Source organism: Molossus molossus, unplaced genomic scaffold (assembly GCF_014108415.1).
Source record: "Molossus molossus isolate mMolMol1 unplaced genomic scaffold, mMolMol1.p scaffold_m16_p_18, whole genome shotgun sequence".
Taxonomy (NCBI): Eukaryota; Metazoa; Chordata; class Mammalia; order Chiroptera; family Molossidae; genus Molossus; species Molossus molossus.
Window position 1 is genome coordinate 28141046 of NW_023425353.1, and position 16437 is coordinate 28157482.

The window sequence follows — 16437 nt, forward strand, 5'->3', positions numbered from 1 at the left end:
CCCAGGTTGCAGGTTTGAGCCTCAGTTTGGGCACGTACGAAGCAGCCAATCAATGTTTCTCGTGCTCTCTCTCACTTTCCCTCCCTCTCTCTCTAAAATCAATAAAAACACATTAAAAAATTTACTATGTACAAAACTGACTTCCGATACGCGCCCCCTTGCCCCAAACCTGCTCCTAGTGCAGTCGTTCTCATCTCAGCTAATGGCTATTTCACTGATTCCCATGCTCAGATCAAACTTGGAGTCATTTTTTATTCCTCTTTCTCACACATACTCTATCCAGTTAACAACAACATTAATAATTCATAGCTGCTAATACATATAGTATAGTACTTACTGTGTGCCAGACACTGTTCTAAATTCTTTGTATGTTTACTAAGTTGTTTAATTCTTACAACAATACTACAAGATGGGTATTATTATCATCTCTATTTTATAGGTAAGAAAACGGAAGCATGAAGAATTTAAGTTGTCCAAGATCACAAAGTAGAGTGGCAAAGACAACATTTTAACCCAAACAATCTGGCTACAGAGTCTGTGTTGTTACCTTCTATGTACACTATACTGCCTCAACAAATGCTTTGAACTCTACTTGCTAAAGAGAAGCAGAGAATCTGACCACTTTTCACTGAATCTCCACTGATGCTACCCTGGTCTAAGCCACTGTCAGCTCTTGCCTGAACTACTGCAATAATCTCCTAACTATTAATGCAGTAATATTTTATAATCAGTTATCTCCAGAGCAGCCAGAGTGGTCCTTTTAAAACATAAGTCAGATCACAACAGACTTTCACACCTAAAACTTTCCAGTGGCTCCCTATCTCAATCAGCATTTTATAAAAGCCAAAGTCCTTACTATGGCTTAAATGACCATGATCTGGCACCTGCACCACATCCATTACCCTCCCTGACTGTATCTCCTACCACTAATCCCTTTACTCCATTACCACCAGCTGCAAGGGCTTCCTTGCTGTTCCTGAAATGTGGCAGGCATGCACCCAGTTCAAAGCTGTTTTACTTAGTGTTCTTTTTATTTTTGAATTTTTTTTTTTTTAATGTACAAAGAGATGGCATTCTGTGGTAAGGTAGATGTCTTAAATGAGCCATTCTTAGAAGTTCATGTAGTTCAATTTAATGAAGCCTATATTCTTCGAGTACTGATGGAAACACAGTCGGCACATATTAAGGCCGTATTTCCGGGTCATACTGTGCTGGTTTGAGCAGGTGCAGCAAGACCAAGAACCCAGGCTGAATTTTCTCAGATGGCTCCAGTGGAGTTGCTAGTGACTCAACTTGCTATCTCTGAAGCAAAGAGGTAAAAGGCTAGGTAGTGTTCTTTGTTCCTGGAATGCTCTTTCCCAGACACCATGGCTTAGGCCTTCGTCTCCTTTAAATCTTTATTCCAATGTCACCTTAGTAGCAAAGACTCCTCTGACACCCTATTTAAAATTGCAACCTCCACTTCCATTATAAATTCCCTATTCTCCTTTCTGGATTTATTTTTCTACTTTGAACCTTCTGACATATATTCTTATGTCTACCATCAAAAACTAGAATGTAGCCCTGGCTGTTTGGCTCAACAGTAATAGAGTGTCAGCCCATGGACCAAAGGGTCACAGGTTCGATCCCCCGCCCCTGTCAGGGTTGTGTGGGAGGCAACCAATCGATGTGCCTTGATGTGCCTCTCACATAGATGTTTCTCTCTCTCTTCCGCACTATCTAAAAAAAAAAAAAAAAAAAAATCAATAGAAAAATATCAGGTGAGGACAAAAAAACAAAACTATAAACTGTAAGGTCCATAAAAGTATTGATTTGTGTTTTGTCTAACACCTAAAAACCTCTGTTTCTCTACTATCTAAAATTGTGTTCAATCATTTGTTGAATGAATAAAAAGTATTTCCTATTCACTTATCTATTCAGAAGATATTTTGGGGTCTGGCCATTTGCAAATCTTTTTCATTATAATCTTACGTGTTTGTTTAGTGTATTACCAATGGGTCTTAACAAGGTTATTTATAAGTTTATTTGTGTTATTAAATCAGAAGTGATTTGTAATAATCCTTGAAATATCTTACCTTCATACATTACAAAGAAAATGTTGAAGCATAAAGAATTTAAGTTGTCCAAGATCACAAAGTAAAGAAGCGGCAAAGACAACATTTTAACCCCAACAGTCTAGCTACAGAGTCTGCGTTGTTACCTTCTATGTACACTATATTGCCTCAACAAATGTTTTGAGCTATACCTGCTAAAAAGAAGCAGAGAGCCTGACCACTTTTCACTGAATCTCCACTGCTGCTACCTTGGTCTAAGCCACTGTCAGCTCTTGCTTGGACTATTGCAATATTTGGCTCAAAAATCAGATAGTTCTTAATTTTAAAAAGCTTTGAGTAGTTTTAAACTCTAGGTTAATTTATATGCATCACACCAATACACATTAGTATCCCCTGTCTTGTTTTATTCAAAATGTGAGTTAAATGCCCAACATTATTACTTTCCTATGAGAACTATTTAAATATTTCCAGGATTGTCTTACTAAGCTTACTCCTCCAATGGACATATTTTGAGGCTATGAAAACTCAAGGATCAATCTGCTGATAATTATGATGGCAGTAGCAAAAGTAGAAGTAATCGAGTGTTTACTATATATTATTGTAAGTACTTTCCTTATATTTTCTTAGTTAACCCTCTAAATAATCTTAGGAAATACAAACTATTATAATCCCCATTTTACAGCTGAGAAAACTGAGTCAGGAGAAGTTAAGGAACTTGCCTAAGGTCACATAAAAAGTAAACAGCAGAGCCAGAATTTAAACCCATAGGATTTGGCTTCAGAGTCCTTGCTCTTAAATAATTCAATACAATGCTTCTCAAAACAGCCATGACCATCACCACTTGGAGTAACAGAAAAAAGGAGGCATTGATGATTTCTACAAAGTTAGACTCTGGGAAGCTACTAAAAGAATTTAAGCATTGGGTGATTTAGGACTTATTTTTAAAACAAATTCTCCAGCCCTGGCCAGTATGGCTCAGCAGTAAGAGCGTTGCCGGCGGACCAAAGAGTCCCGGGTTTGATTCCAGCCAAGGGCGTGTACCTCGGTTGCAGTTTGTCCCCGGGCCCAGTTGGGGTTGTATGGGTGGCAACCAATCGATATGTCCCTCTCACATCGATGTCCCCCCCCCCCCACCTCCTCCAGCTTTATCCGAAGATTAAAGTAAAAATATCCTCGGGTGAGGATTAAAAATAAAAAATTAAACAAATTATCCAGCTTAACTGAGATCCTAAGTGAATGGAGATAGATTGTTCAGAGTGATATATATTGAAGTGAGGTACTACAGGAGATATGAAGGTGGCAGTATTATGGCACTGTCCAAAAGCAGCTTATATATAATGAGAAGTATAGGCAAGAAGTAATTTAACATTTTTAGTACCTTTAAAAACTTATGACTCTTACCCTGGCCAGTTGGGCTCAGCGGTTAGAGTGTTGGCCTGTGGTCCACAGAGACCCGGGTTCGGTTCCCACTAAGGGCATGTACCTCGGCTGCAGTTTGTCCCCGGCCCTGGCTGGGTTGTGTGGGTGGCAGCCACTCGATGTATCCCTTTCATGTTGATGTTTCTTGCTCTCTCCTCCTCTCTCTCTCTCCCACTCTATCTGAATAAAAAATGGAAAAATGGCCCTGGCCGGTTTTGCTCAGCGGTTAGAGCACTGGCCTGTGGTCCTGAGAGACCGGGGTTCGGTTCCCGCTAGGGGCGTGTACCTTGGTTGCAGTTTGTCCCCAGCCCTGGTTGGTCGGGTGGGTGGCAGCCACTCGATGTGTCACTTTCACGTCGACGTTTCTCTCTCTCTCTCTGTTCCTCTCTCTCCCTCCCACTCTACCTGAATAAAAAATGGAAAAATGTCCTTGGGTGAGGATAATATAAAAAAAGAAAAAGAAAAAGGAAAAATGTCCTCGGGTGAGGATAAAAACAACAACAACAACACACACACACACACACACAAACACACAACTTATGACTCTTCAGTATTAGAGAAAGAGTATACATAGCAGGCATTTACATCAACTTTATAGGTGTATCTGCTTTATTCTATTGTACCAAAAAGCAGACATATTCTCAAAATCAAAGATTCTAAGACAGATAATAGTCTAAAGTATCACTTGTCCAAGATTTTATATTTTTTAATGAACAGACACTTGATCTATTGAGAAGAATTTATCAAGAGTATAGTAATGATCTGTTCTTTCTGTTTAAATAAATTTCTCTTTGGCCAGGCCAGTGTGGCTTAGTGGATTGAGCATCATCCCATGAACTCAGAGGTCCATTCGATTATTGCTCAGGGCACATGCCCAGTTGTCTGCTTGATCCCCAGTAGGGGTAGTGCAGAGGCATCCTATGGATGTGTCTCTCTCACAATGATGTTTCCATCTCTAAATAAATAAATAAATGAATAAATAAATATTTCTCTTCATTCTTTTGCAATTATAATGTTTAGATTTGCTTAGATTTCTCTCATTTAAGATCCATAACGACAAAATATGGTATATAAACCAATTTTCTCAAAACAGAATGTAAAGGATATAATCTGGTTTATACTTTCAAGTTACAACGGGACAACTTGTGACTAAAAAAAGGACTAAATTAAACACATCTATGAATAAGGACTAAATTAAACACATCTATGAATAATTGGCATCAATATGTGACTGGTATGAATTTCAGATGATAGTCCAAGTGTTTCTTGGGCTTTTAAGTGGAGTTATCTATAACTCCTAAAAGGGGTAAGAAATCACACCCCAAAATAATGGGAATCAATGCATATCAAGGTTAGCTGAGATAGTAAGAAGGAAATTCAACTATTCAGAGTTCTGGAAAGGCAAATTGAATGCTTAAGCCTTTGTGAAGAAGTTACTTAAATGGGAAAGAACCAACCTTCATAACTTATTTCTGCATTTCTACACTCTATTGGGAGGATATAGGAGGGAGCTCCACTAGGGGCAGTACTATCCTATCAGGGAACACTAGAAAATACTCTAGGCATTCCCTCTATTATCCAGTCTTAAATGCCAATAGGGACCTTACTGAAAAACTACTGTATGAATTCTGGAATTATTCCAGAGAACTGGAAAAGAGGAGACACAGAGAATAACATCAGCTACAGATGCTGGTCCTCCCTATTGTGGCTATTTTTTTTTTTTTATCCTCACCCGAGGACATTTTTCTATTTTTTGTTCAGATAGAGCGGGAGGGAGAGAGAGGAAGAGAGAGAGAGGGAGAGAGAAACATTGACGTGAAAGGGACACATCAAGTGGCTGCCTCCTGCACGACCCAACCAGGGCGGGACAAACTGCAACCGAGGTATGTGCCCTTACGGGAACCGAACCCAGGTCTCTCTGGACCGCAGGCTGACGCTCTAACCGCTAAGCCAAACCAGCCAGGGCTTGGCTAATTTTTTCACATGTGATGAGTAACAGCAAGATTTCAGTTTTTCCAATAAATTACAAATAAAGTAAAGGCAGAAAAGTATCTTTTGAAAATGACTAGTTCAGGGATTTTGCATATGAAAGAATATTTCTATTATGTATCCAGATATCTATATGTACAGGGTAAAAATGTAGTATAGCCTAGAGAAAATTAGGAGCAGAAGGGTAAGGACATCATGTTGTTATATTAAGGAAGCAGACTGTAGAAAAGTGGAGGCTTCTACTATAACTCATTGTGCAATTATTCTGTTTTCCATATAAAAACCACTGAATTAAGGTAGAAACCCTGCTCTCAAGAAACATGACCTCAATAGTGAGACATGGAAATAATAAACTGAAACACAGGTCCAATTAAATAAAGGATATAGTAGATATAAAGGCAAAGTACTTCTCGAACATATATATTCAGAAGAAGGGAAAGGGAACAGAGAAGGCTTCTTAGAGGAGGTGAAAAATGAAATGAAGCTTGAAGGAAGATGTTTTTTATAAAAAGAGAAGTAAGAAAAGACATTTCGGGTTGACAGCTAAGTATGAGGAAAGGCCTGAAAGAGGAAATGTTAATAACATCTTCAAGGTAACTGAATGGTTCATAAGGCTATTGAAGTATGGCATAGGAGAGGGCTTTGTTGGGATATGAGCTCTGAAGGTTCCCAATGGTAAGATCTGCATAATCTTCTTTGAAATCTAGACTTATAGCCCCAAAAGGCTACTTGACCATATTAAAATCTTCATGTCTAAACCAAATGCCATGATTTTCTTCTAACCCTGGTTCTTTTATAGTGTTCTATGTCTTAGGAAAAGCACCATTATCTATCAGGTTACATAAGCCAAAACCAAAGCCCAGGGACCATTCTTTTTTTTTTTTCCTTTATTGATTTGAGAGAGAGAGGAAGGTAGAGGGAGAGAGAGACAGAAACATCGATGAGTGATAACACTGACTGGCCTCCTCCTGCACACCCCCACCAGGGATTTGGCCCATAACCTGGGCATGTGCCCTGACCAGGAATTGAACTGGGACCTCTCAGTTCATGGGATGATGCTCAAGCCAACTGAGCCACACCAGCCAGGCTAAGATGGAGAATTTTTTTTTTTTTAAAAAAAGAAGTCCTAAATCACCCAATGCATAAATTATTTTAGTAGCTTCTCACAACTCTTAAAATATTAAGAACAAGAATCTGAACAAGGTCTATAAAGTCAGTCCTACGTGATTAGGCTCTGGATCTCTCTCTAGCTTCATCTTAGAACATGCTTTCCCTATTCTGGTCACATTGGTGTTTTTTAGCCCGTCCTGCTCATCCTGTTTCTTTTCACCATAAGGCTTTTGCACATGCAATACTGCCTACTTGTCCTTTCTTCAACTCTCAGCCATGCATTTTGCTAGGTACTTGGGCATATACTGATGAACAAAACAAAGTCTCTGTTTTCATGAGGTTTAGGGCTGAGTGAGGAAAAGTGGCAGAGACAGAAAAATCAATAATTAAATAATAAAAATTGGCCCTGGCCAGTTTGATTCAGCGGTTAGAGGTCGGCCTACGGACCAGAGAGTCCCAGGTTTGGTTCTCCCTAAGGGCATGTACCTTGGTTGCAGTTTGTCCCCACCCCGGTTGGGGTCATGCAGGTGGCAACCAGTCGAGGTGTCTTTCTCACATTGATGTTTCTCTCTCTCTTCCCCCCTCTCTCCCTCCCACTCTATCTGAGGATAAATGCAAAAATGTCCTCTGGTTAGGATAAAAAAAAAATAATAATGATAATAATAATTGTTGAAAAGTGCTATGAAGAAAAAAACAAAGTGCTGCAAGAAAAGGACTAAAGTAAGGGAGGGAAATCTACTTTAGATTGGGAGGTCATAGAAGAATTCTTTGAACAGGGGTATTTGAACTCGAGCTCTCAAAGATAGAAGAGGAAATTGTTACTTTAACCAGGTCATAAATGACAAAAAGAGTATTATTACTGTATGTTACATGACTCAAGAGAATACAGAATTTGGAATTTTATCATAATCAAGATGAAAATATAGTTAACATGGCAATTAAGAAAAGATAAAAGAAAAAGCATTTGTCTGTTCACTGCTTCTGAGAATTCACTTGGTGAAAGTGTTACCAAAAAGGTTAAGGATGCTGAGAGAGGAAAAGGTCAGTAATCAGGAAGGGGACCACCTACCTGCCCAGTAATCTAATGTAGTATATGGATAGTTGCATTTTACAAGGCTTACATAACCAATGAGTCAGCAAAAAGTCAGGGCACAGGATCTTTTCTGTGTCCACTCTAAACATCTAGGAAGCTTGGCACTATACTAGTGAGACAAGGGGCCTGAGAATAAGATCTGAGGCAGCCTAATAAAAGTTACCATACCTTCCAGCAATACTTGCCTAAGTTAGCAAGAGAAAAATTAAAACCATCATACTTAGCAAAACATAAGAAACAGGATCCAATTTAAAGCAGATTAGAGCAAGTTGATTCTGATAAGATTTCACAGGTCTGATGTTACACATTTCTTTAACATGTAATAAAATGCCTATTAAAGATTCCAAAATCAAGACTCCAAAAGGTGCTGAAAGCATAACCTAGATTTTAAGGAGAAAATTATTTTTTGGGATCCACAAATATTTCAGGACAACTTCCTACAACTATCTTTAGTCTAATAAAAGCTAATATGTATTAATAGCAACAAAAAAGACTTCATAATGATAGGACTGGGTCTGGTAAACAAAAATGTACAAAATAGAACACAGAAGGGATTAAATCACAGTATAGGAAAAGACATACAGGACTAACAACCACTTGGTATTAAACTGCAATGATAATAAATCCAAGACAAACACCCACCAACACACAGCTATGAAAATAGTAGACTCCTCATCCTGCCTTCTTCTACCTCAATACTTATGTTCTCAGCCTATTACTGTTCCAGTGACAACAACTCAGTAAGAGGAGAAAGCCTTTATTTTTCCTTCTCCACTTCAGGCCACAGGAAAAAGCGTGCAGGGGGAGGGCAGGATGATTGTTCAAAGAAGGGTAAAAATATCTGTTTGACAGCATTCTTTGCTCTGTAAATTCTTGGCTTCTGCCTGTTCATGGATATCTGAGAAAACCTGATAATTATCTCTGAAGGTCACAAGTGAATGACCAGAAATAATGTTTTCCTTTATAAATGGTTCCCTTAGCCATCCCTTTCTATCAAATGTGAATCTGTAAAATGTTTTAATTATTGCCAAGACGCAATTCTATGTAGCTGACAGAGAAAAAGTAAAGCAAACAAAAACAAGAAAAAACAAAACCAAAAACACAAGCAACACATTTATCTTACCAAAACCCCCTGTCAGGCACTCTGCTGATTTTGCTTGCCAAAAAGCTCATCCTTCATTTGTGCACCGCCAGAGCAAGCTTGGATTGTTAAAACAAATCACAACCTCTTTTCGCTATAAGCTCTTTCCATTTGTCCCAGCATCCAAACTGCAGAGGAGCTGTGGCATAGTCTGTCACGGCTGCATGTACTTGGTTTCTGAGAATAACGCTGTAAATGAGGACCACTGGGAATGCATTCCCCCACCAAAGAGCCAGATGAAACGAAGCTTCTAGTGGATCCCTGGGCCTCTCACCTTCACAGACTCAGAGAAAGGCCTTTCACAGAACAGGCAGGTACAGCCGCACCACATCAACATCCCGCATAGCCAATCCTCCGCAATGCCCACCCTCAGCCTACGTACAGTTCCGGTTTTGTGTCCTGCACCAATTCTTAGAGCTTTCTACATCTGGGAGCCTGGGAAGACTCTGTGCTGAATAAACAGAAAGCTTTGCCAAAGAAGCGTGCGTGTGTGTGTGTGTGTGTGTGTGTGTGTGTTAGTTTGCTATAGCTGCTAATGCAAATGAGGTTTGACTCCGAGAATGGAGATCACAGTCTCTGCCTCTCTTCTTGAGCTGTGAGCATCTTTTATAAAAGACAAAGGCATTGAACTGATTGAATTTAAAGCTACAGGACATTAATTCAACATTATTTGTCTTCTCATTTAAAACCAAGTAAGATACAGATAATAACTTAAAGAGGTTAAAAACATTCTAAATAAAGTAACACCATTTAGGTAGCTTGGTTTAATAAATACAAAGAAAAAATAACTGCCCGGCTGGTGTGGCTCAGTGGTTGAACTTCGATCCATGCACCAAGAGGTCGCCGGTTCGATTCCCAGTCAGGACACATGGCCAGGTTGTGGGCCCGATCTCCAGTGGGGGACATGCAGGAGGTGGCCATTTGATGTTCTCTCTCATCGATGTTCCTATCTCTCTCTCCCTCTCCCTTCCTCTCTCTCTAAAATTAATAAAGAAAAAATATTTTTAAAAAACAAAGAAAATCTATCCATGTTTTGATAAAGGACTAATAAAAGACTGCCCAGAACAGATTTATTCCATGCTTTCCTAATGTTTCTTGTCTTACTTTTCACATTAGGTTCACAAAATAACTTAAATGAAAATTGAGCCACAAGACCCTAAAGTCTTATTATGGACAAAGTAAAAAACCTCTCTGAATGAAAGGCATTGGAATTCTGTGCAGTATAATTAACAGATTAAAACACCACAACTGTAAACCCAGGCTCAGTCCCTGTGCCATCACATACTACTTACTGAATATTTACAATATTGCATGAAAGAACTGAACATTTTAAGGATACTATTACTGCCCTGAAAATCTCACTTTGGGATTTAGGCAAGCTATCAAACCTGAGCTTTATTTCTTCAACTGTAAAAACAGTTTTGGGTAATGCACATAGGAAGAATTTAAATGATTAGAAAATATGGTGTAGCATGTACAATGTATATTATCTAGTAACATTTCTATCTGGTTAAAATGCAGAAAGGAATCAGACATAAAAACAGTTTGAGACAGTACAGAATAGTTAGTCCTTTCTTTGAGCCTAAAGCTGTGATAATTTCTGTTCAAGTTAAGTATGGGGCTGGAAGCTCAGGCTATCACAGTATTGAAAGGTCAAAGAAGGTCTTTCCAGACGGCATTCATCAGCTTCATATAGCATTCTTTCATTTAAATCAGATAAAGCTCTCTGAATGAAATCCAAACCACCTTAAATGAATCGAAAGACAATTCTGGGTTGAAACCATGGTTCCAGAAATTCCTCTTCTCTCTCTAGAGCAGCAGTTCTCAACCTGTGGGTCGCTACCCCTTTGGAGGTCAAATGACCCGTTCACAGGGGTCGCCTAAGACCATCGGAAAACACGTATTTCCGATGGTCTTAGGAACCCAGACACCGCTCCTCTATCCGTCTCCAGGCAGGTCCGCCCACATGCAGATACGCCCACATCAACATGAGGAACTGTATTAAAGGGTTGCAGCATTAGGAAGGTTGAGAACCACTGCTCTAGAGGAACAGAACTCTGATCTTGACTCTCCAGAACAAATAAAAAAACTTGTGACTTAATACAAGTTTTGTCTTTGCTTTCAACAGAGCAACTATTTGTTTCTATAAAAACAATGACAAAAAAAAAAAATCCTGCACCACTAGCATCAACACTAAGTGATGTTTGCTTAATTCTGTTTATTAGCATTTTTAATACATCTTCTTTTAAGACATTCATATTCATTGTAGAAAACATAAATGGGCATAAAAGAAAGTAAAAATTTGTAATATCACCACACACAGAAAGTCAAAACAGACACTGTTATGAGGTTCTTTTATCCTCTTTCCCTACCACTAAGATCAATGAAGCATGTGTTGAGACAAAGTGCTGTAAGATCAAAACTGCCCTGATTGGATGAGCTACCATATAGAAGACAGCAGAGAGTTACCCGGGTCTCAAGCAGACCCTGCGTATGAGAAATGTTCATTGTATATTTGTGAGAGAGCCATGATTTATCTTTTTTTTAAATTCTCACCCGAGGACATTTTTGCATTTATCTTCAGATAGAACGGGAGGGAGAAAGGGAGGAAGAGAGAGAGAGAGAAACATCAAAGTGACAGAGAGACATCAGCTGGCTGCCACCCCCACAACCCCAACCGGGGCCAGGGACAAACTGCAAGGGAAGTACGTGCCTTTAGTGGGAACCAAAACCAGGTCTCTCTGGTCCATGGGTCGACGCTCTAACGGCTGAGCCAAACAGGCCAGGGCCATGATTTATCTTTTAAAAATTACCCTAGAAACAGTTTTTGAGGTTCCACTGAGATGACAATGGATTTACGAGTTGCCGGAGAAGTGTCTCTCATTGGCTACATTAGCCTGGGTATAACTCTTTTTGGTTACCAAAGTAAATCTCATGTGGCAACAGAACTTTAATTTTGCTGACTTTCTGGTTCTCTCAAAAAATTTTTTTCTCATGCTGATTTTGTTTATGTTTCTGGTTTATGCACAGTTGATAAGTTACTCTTCACAGATGACAGCACTGATTGAGAATTGGATTTTTATGGTTGACCATTTGATGGTCTCTGTTGAAAAATGATAAATATTTATTTTCTGTTGGGTGAGAAACCAATGAGAACCATATTAATAAGGAACAATAGTTGACTTTATACAGAGAACCAATATCTATAAAAAAGTCCTCCTGGGAAAACTGACCTGATACCTGATTTACAGGGTCCCTGGCAAGCCTCAGCAAATGTTGGGAACTTGAAGGTGAGATTAACCCACCCAAATTTATTAGTACTGCAAGTGAAATCTAGTGAGAGAGTTTCTTAGGCACGGTTTTCTAACCTTGGAATAGTAAACAATAGAGGTATTTAAAAGTCTGATCTAAGATTCCTTATGAAAACTTCCATATAGCAGTTAATCTTGTAGCCTTAATAACTGTTCAAGCCCTGGCCAGGTGGCTCAGTTGGTTAGAGCATTGTTAGTACATCAAAAGGTTACAGGTTTGATTCCAGTCAGAGTATAGCTAGATTGTGAGTTTGATCCCTATCCGGGGCATGGGAGGCAACTGATCGATGCTTCTCTCACATCAATGTTTCTCTCTCTCTCTCTCAAAAAAAAAAAATTGCTCAAAACTGTATGGCTCTGGATTTGCAAAGAAAATTTAAGGATGTCTGTATGATTAACATTCTTACTGCACTTATGTAAATCATCAAGTCAAACCTAATGAGATCAATCATTTTGTGATCAAGAATAATCTTTGGAGATTATTTATGATCACTAGAAGGATGGAAGAGTGTCAGCAAAAATTGTGAAAAACTAAAATGGTAAAAGATTTTGTCTTGTCAAGGGACTGCCCAGTGTTGTCTAGTGAATTCTCTGGGTTATATGATCATGTAAAGGTCTTGCTCTTAGTTTTTGGCTAGATTATTTCACAGCTCTTTAGAGAGGGAAATTACCTCATGGATAGTGTTGGTGATAAAATGCAAATACATTTTGTCTCGTAGAGAACATAAACTTCCTTAAGTCCAATTATCATTTGGAACAATTTAACATCTTATTGGTTCCTAATAACTGGTTAATTAGTGAGTTAAATAAAATATTTGACATGTGTTCATTTTGTATGAGAGTCTTCAATTTTCTTTTAAAAATGTTTGTATACTTACCTTTTATTTTTCAAAGCATCTAACTAAAAAACAATTGTGTAGTTGAAGTTAACCTTCTATTTTTTAAAAGCTCTTAGAAAAGAGCTAACAACTATTTTTGAAGAATTGTAAAGAAAAAAACCAAAGAAGACTTTGTAACAGAGTACACATGACCCTCAAAAAAATAAATTTGCCAATACTTGCTTTAAAGTTATAGTATCTCTTGCCCTGGCCAGTTTGGCTCAGTGGTTAAAGCATCGGCCTGTGGTCCAGAAAGACCCAGGTTCAGTTCCTGCTAAGGGCATGTACCTCGGTTGAGTTTGTCGCCAGCCCTGGTTGGGTTGTGTGGGTAGCAGCCACTCGATGTATCCCTTTCATGTTGATGTTTCTCTCTCTCTCTCCCCCTCCTACTCTATCTGAACAAAACAAAAAATGGAAAAATGTCCTCGGGTGAGGATTAAATAAATAAATAAATAAATAAAGGTATAGTATCTTTGTCCTGGACTCTTTGCTCAGTGGTTAGAGCATTGGACTGTGGACCAAAGAGTCGCAGGTTCAATTCCAGTCAAGGGCATGTACATTGGTTGCAGTTGGTCCCGGGCCCTGGTTGGGGTCGTGAGGGAGGCAACCAGTCGATGTGTCTCTCTCACATCGATGTTTCTCTCCCCCCCCCCACTCCCTCTCACTGTATCTGAAGATAAATGGAAAAACATCCTCAGGTGAGGATTTAAAAAATGAATAAAGTTATAGTATCTCAAATGGCATCAATATCTTTTGTGTGTGTGTTAATCCTCACCTGAGGATATTTTTTCCATTGATTTTTAGAGAGAGTGGAAGTGAGGTGGGGGAGGTGGGGAGGTGGGTGGAGAGAGAGAGAAAGAAAGAGAGAGAGAGAGAAACATTGATGTGAAAGACACACAGATTGGTTGCCTCACACATGAGCCCCAATTAGGGCTGGGGATTGAACCTACAACCCAGGTACGTGCCCTTGACAGGGAATGAACCTGAGACTTTTCAGTGTTCGGGCTGACGCTCTAACCACTGAGAAACACTTGCCAGGGCAGAACTGATATCTTAATATGAGTGATCAACCTAACAATACAGAAGAGATTGATATACTCAAGTCAGCATTTTAGCAGCAAAGGCAAGTTAGGACCCAGACTGAGAAAATAGGCTACTTAATAAATACAACACAATCTGAACAATAACATAAAAAAAATGACCTACTAAATTCAGAATTATTTCTTGAGAAGAAAATATTTTTTCCCTCAGTAATACAAACCTACAATAGTATCTTTATTGTGTTCAACACTGCTGAATGTCAGAGATGAAAATTTCATAAGGAAACAGATTTTATCTTTCCAAAATTCCTGGGGAGAGATGCCTTTAAAAACTTGTTTATTAACATATATAAATCAGAGAAGGTAAAGAATCCTTAAAAGTCTTCATCCAGCTTAACTGATGGCCCGTGCTCCCCTCCCCTGCAATTATTTGGAAGCAAATCTAAGACAAAAGATTTTCTTTACAAAACCCAAGGCTAATTCCAGAGGCTTTCCCATATTATTAAAGCCTATCTCAGCTGTCAGACTTCATGAATACTACTTTATTTTTCGGAAAAATGCCTAATGTTCTTCCTCTCTTTCATCCTTTACTATATTATATTCATGAAGGATCCACTGGAGAAAAATGTTCAAAGACCATGGAACTTGTTCTGTTTCTACAGATTGACCATTATGATGTTGATGCTTTATGAATGACTAGATAAATTTTTCCCAAAGTGGCAAAAGATGGGCAAACTAAATTGGAGTAAAGGAAGAAAGAATAAATTTAACAAATCAATTGCTATCTGTAGGAAGACACTAAAATTAAAATATGTTGCATCAGGTCCTGGTTGGTGTTCTCAGTGGTTAGAGCGTTGGCCCACGAACCGAAGGGTCACAGGTTCGCTTCCCGGTCCCATTAAGGCACATGTGAGAAGCAGCCAATCAATGTTTCTCTCACATTGATATCTCTGTCCCTCCCTCTCTCCCTCCCCTTCTCCCTTCCATTCTCTCTAAAAACTCAATGGGAAAAATATCCTCAGGTGAGGAGTAACAAAAAGAATAAATAAACAAAATGTATCACATCAGTTAGCTGGGCATTCCTCAAGGAGTTTCTTCTCCTGCACTCTTCTACATGGCAACCAATTCAGCTAAAGAGTCCCTAACTGCATTTATCTCCCACTAGGATTCAATTTTTACTTCAGCAGTTGTCTTTATGAATAAATAAATCCCCATAACCAGCCAGTGGGTGAGGGAGCAGAAAAATGACAAAGCAAGGAACTAGAAAAGGTTTTTAAATCTTTTGAGATTAATATGGTCATATGATCCTCTAAATAAGGCAAGCACTTTCTTTTACTGCTTAGAACAAATTAATTCAGAAAGGAGAGCCTTGGCCGGTTTGGCTTAGCGGTTAGAGCGTCGGCCTATGGTCCAGAGAAAGGAGAGCAACAGAGGTTTTTGCTTAATGCCAAAACTAATATCAGAAGTATGAGGTTTTAGGAAGGAAGAATATAGGCACTGACCTTCTTTTGAAACTAGCTAAATTACCTGTTCTATTATCTGGGATATTTGAGACACTTAACTGAATAAGTACAATAAGCAATGAAAGTTGCTTATTTAGACTTTGCCTACCTCAAAGGAATAATGTACCATGATGTCATTTATCACCCAAGGGGCTCAAAGGTGCCACAGGGAACTGTTTGACAACTGCAAAGTACCATAAAACCATAGCAGGAATACCACCCCCTTACTCAAGGAAAGGCCAGGTAAACCCTAAGTACCACCTGCAAAGCAATTGCAGAATCATATAAAACAGAATTAATAAAATTAAATAGTATAACAAAAGAGTCTTTTTAATGTCATGAGACAGAATATAGAATAGTGGTCTCCAACCTCAGGTCCAAAAAAGAGTCAAGTTGCTGTCACAATTTCCAAAGGCCCAATGGAAATTGATAAAACAAAAAGACAACCTACTGAACTGGAGAAGATATTCGCCAATCATACATTTGATAAGGGGTTAACATTCAAAATATATAAAGAACTCACACAACTTAACACCAAAAAAACCCAAAAAAAACCAAACAAAACAAAACCAATCCAATTAAAAAATGGACAGAGGACCTGAACAGACATTTCTCCAACAAGGACCTACAGATAGCCAATAAACATGAAAAGATGCTTAAGATCACTAATCAGCAGAGAAATGTAAATTAAAACCACACCTATCAGAATGGTTAGCATCAATAAATAAGCAAATAACAGGGGAGGATGTGGAAAAAAAGGAAACCTCATACACTGGTTCAGCCACTATGGAAAACAGTATGGAAGTTCCTCAAAATAATTAAAATAGAACTACTTATGACTCAGCAATTCCAATTCTGGGCATTTATCTGAAGAAATCTAAAACACTAATCCAAAAATAT

General features: G+C 38.7%; 1 protein-coding gene and 1 pseudogene across 12 annotated transcripts in view; both read right to left on the reverse strand.

Annotated features, from left to right (window-relative positions):
* TMCC1 (transmembrane and coiled-coil domain family 1) overlaps window positions 1-16437 on the reverse strand; it is a 206828-nt gene that overhangs the window by 42284 nt on the left and 148107 nt on the right. The window contains exon 1 of one of the 12 annotated variants that reach the window (XM_036266470.1): window positions 9081-9137. The exons of the other annotated variants lie outside the window; for them this stretch is intronic. Coding sequence (XP_036122363.1) covers window positions 9081-9137 — 57 coding nt within the window. Of the gene's footprint in view, window positions 1-9080; window positions 9138-16437 lie in introns of those variants that run through there. 12 annotated transcript variants of the gene reach the window in all.
* Window positions 1110-2889, reverse strand: LOC118633480 (annotated as a pseudogene).